The 2717-nt window shown below is 30.6% G+C and overlaps 1 protein-coding gene across 2 annotated transcripts; it reads right to left on the minus strand.

Annotated features, from left to right (window-relative positions):
- Nucleotides 1-683: 683 nt before the first annotated feature.
- Nucleotides 684-2330, minus strand: LOC113864475 (probable glutathione S-transferase parC). 2 transcript variants are annotated; one of them, XM_027498224.1, is made up of 3 exons: nucleotides 2252-2330; nucleotides 1819-2180; nucleotides 775-1266 (listed from the first exon to the last, which is right to left on the minus strand). In XM_027498224.1, the coding sequence occupies exons 2-3, from the start codon at nucleotides 2131-2133 to the stop codon at nucleotides 928-930; spliced, it is 654 nt and encodes a 217-aa protein (XP_027354025.1). In that variant the 5' UTR covers nucleotides 2134-2180; nucleotides 2252-2330; the 3' UTR covers nucleotides 775-927. The 2 variants fall into 2 exon arrangements, with proteins under 2 accessions (XP_027354023.1, XP_027354025.1); XM_027498222.1 differs by lacking the exon at nucleotides 2252-2330 and having other exon boundaries at nucleotides 684-1266; nucleotides 1819-2204.
- Between the last annotated feature and the right edge of the window lie 387 nt (nucleotides 2331-2717).

The raw sequence follows: 2717 nt of genomic DNA on the forward strand, positions 1-2717 counted from the left end.
TCTGCCGCTGATAAATTTTCTATTTTAATTTTATTATTTCTTTGTTACCATTTATTTTATTTTAAATATTACTTAAACAAAATCAGCTTGTCTTGCCAGTGTGGAAAAAAAATCACCCCTTAAACCGGAATGTGGAGTAGTTTTATCCATAGGTGAGGTTATGGATAGTTCTATCAGTATTATATGTTATTATAGTAGTTTTATTGTCTTTAATTATGTTTTTATCAATATTTTTATAATTCTATTTTTCTCGTGTGAAAAATATATTATTTTTAAATTATTCAAAACTCTTAGGTTTATCTATTAGGAAGAAAAAAGTCCTTTTATATTCTTTATTTTCTAAAAAATAAATAAAAATCTTGAGATGGCTGATTATTAAAACTTAATAAAGTAGATAAACAGGCATAAATCTGTTAATCAGTAAATTAGTTTATAATTATTTAATAAAATCCACTAAATAATAAATTTTTTAATCAGCCTGATTAATCTATCAACTAGAATTGAATATAGTAAATTATAATTTATGCTGCACAATAACAAAAGCAAAGTAAAATTTTAAGTTGTTGAGATTACATCTTTACGGTTTATCCTTTATATTTTATCTATCGTAATAATTAATAATAGATATATAAATAGATGAAATGGCATTTTGGCTTTCTGCTAATTAGGGATAAAAATCTTCAAAATAAAACAAAATTCTGTTTTATTAAACATGAGTACAAAACATTGACATGGAAAGTTCCTATCCGACAGAACATAACCTAGTTCCACCCGCACAACACAAGTATGCAAGATTTTATGTCACCAACAAATCAGGAACTTTTATACATATTCTTAATTTATTTAATAGAAGAGAGTGTTAAAAACACATCAAATTATTGCTAACATTTCGGTAGAAACAGACTTTCCTTACTCGTGACGTGTCTCTTAGTCCAACTCGAGCCTTTTTCTAAAGCTCAAAACAAACTCATAGATGTCATTTTCACTAGCAAGGGATTTGGAGACACTTTCCCTCTGCAAACATCTCTTGGCCCATGCAATAAGTTTAGGACAGCCCAACTTGAAGTTGCCCACAGTTTCATAAGTATAAAACCAGTGATAGAAAGGGATTAAAGCAACATCAAGAAACCCAAATGTGTCACCCCCAAAATATGGCTCGTCTCCAAGAACCTCCTCTAGTTGTTTCAAGCTCTCTTTCAATTCCTTCTTGCCAATTTCATGCTGATCTACCTTTGAAGCCCAAATCTTCCTCCCACCTTCATGCACCTGCGTATGTAACATGTGTTAGCCATAAATAGATTCCCTAGAGTTGACATTGATGTCAATTCGTTCTATCCCTTGTTTCGCTCGTTATTTCCAAATAAAGTAACATATATAAACTACTGAGAACAATTTTCACTTAAAGACTTAATCAAGTCATTCCTTGTGTGTGTCTAAATTGAGACCAAACAAAAAATTATATATAAATAGAGTGAGAAATGATGACAATGTTATAATGAGCCATGATGCGATATAAATGGAAGGGAGACAGAAATGATTCGAGTGAAAGAAATAGGATTTATAAGGAAAAACTTGTAATTATTATTATAAAATGAAATTTATGTGAGACCATAGAAGATAAAACGTACACCATTTAGTGAGAATTATGTAAATTTCATCAAAATAAAAAATACTTCGCAAAGACCAAGTGAGAAGGTTTGTTACTAACAATTCTCATAATATATACAATTCAGAACCATAGTTCTGAAATGGTTATGAAAGAGCTATCTATAAAATAGTAATGGAGATGTGAAAAGAAAAAGGAAAAATTAAATAAACCTTTTTATCAATGAAATCAGCCCAGAACCTGGCTTGAGCTCTCTGGTATGGATCAAAGGGCAACAACGGATTTGTATCATTCCAGAACTCATCGATGTAGTGAACAATATTGAGGGACTCACAAATGGGTTGGCCATTATGGATTAGAACTGGTATTTTCTTGTGAATGGGATTATTTTGAAGAAGCAGAGGACTCTTGTTCCTCAGGTTCTCTTCCTTGTACTCATATTTGATTCCTTTCTCAGCCAATGCAATCCTAACTCTCATCCCAAACATACTGTAATGGAAATCCAACAAAATTACCTCTTCTGCCATTGTCAAAGACACCTAATAACCTGAAAGATTGAACTAGTAAAGCAAGACTATGAAGAATAATTAGATAGTGTGAAGAATAGATTCAACCAGGTCTAAATTTATATGCAATTGATAGCACCTAAGTTGCTTTGAACGAACGATGTCATTGCATTCATCATTTAATTTGATGTCATTAGTTACGTCACTCAAAGACTATACTGTATTATTAAGTTACTTAGTTTGAGACGTATATGAAACCTGCATGTGAGATGAACCCAAATCTAAATTTATGTACAGTTGGTACAACTCAAGATTGGAATTTCGATTATTGCTTTCAAAGATGTCAATTTTCATTTTGTCTTATTCAATTCATGATGTCATTACTTACGCATATTTTCAAAGGTTTCTCTAAATTAAGTAAAATTATTTGCGGTGTATAGAAAGTTTGACTAAAATATTATATTATATATTTTTAAGATTTGCTCATGTACATTCAAATCTCGTTGTTGGCGGTGTAATTACTCTAGTCGTGTCGCTATTCACTTTTCACCCTTAATTACTCTAACATTTACATGAAAGATATTAAAACCATTCAAATAATCAGT

The sequence above is a fragment of the Abrus precatorius genome, unplaced genomic scaffold (assembly GCF_003935025.1).
Source record: "Abrus precatorius isolate BTA unplaced genomic scaffold, Abrus_2018 Scaffold4, whole genome shotgun sequence".
Classification (NCBI taxonomy): domain Eukaryota; kingdom Viridiplantae; phylum Streptophyta; class Magnoliopsida; order Fabales; family Fabaceae; genus Abrus; species Abrus precatorius.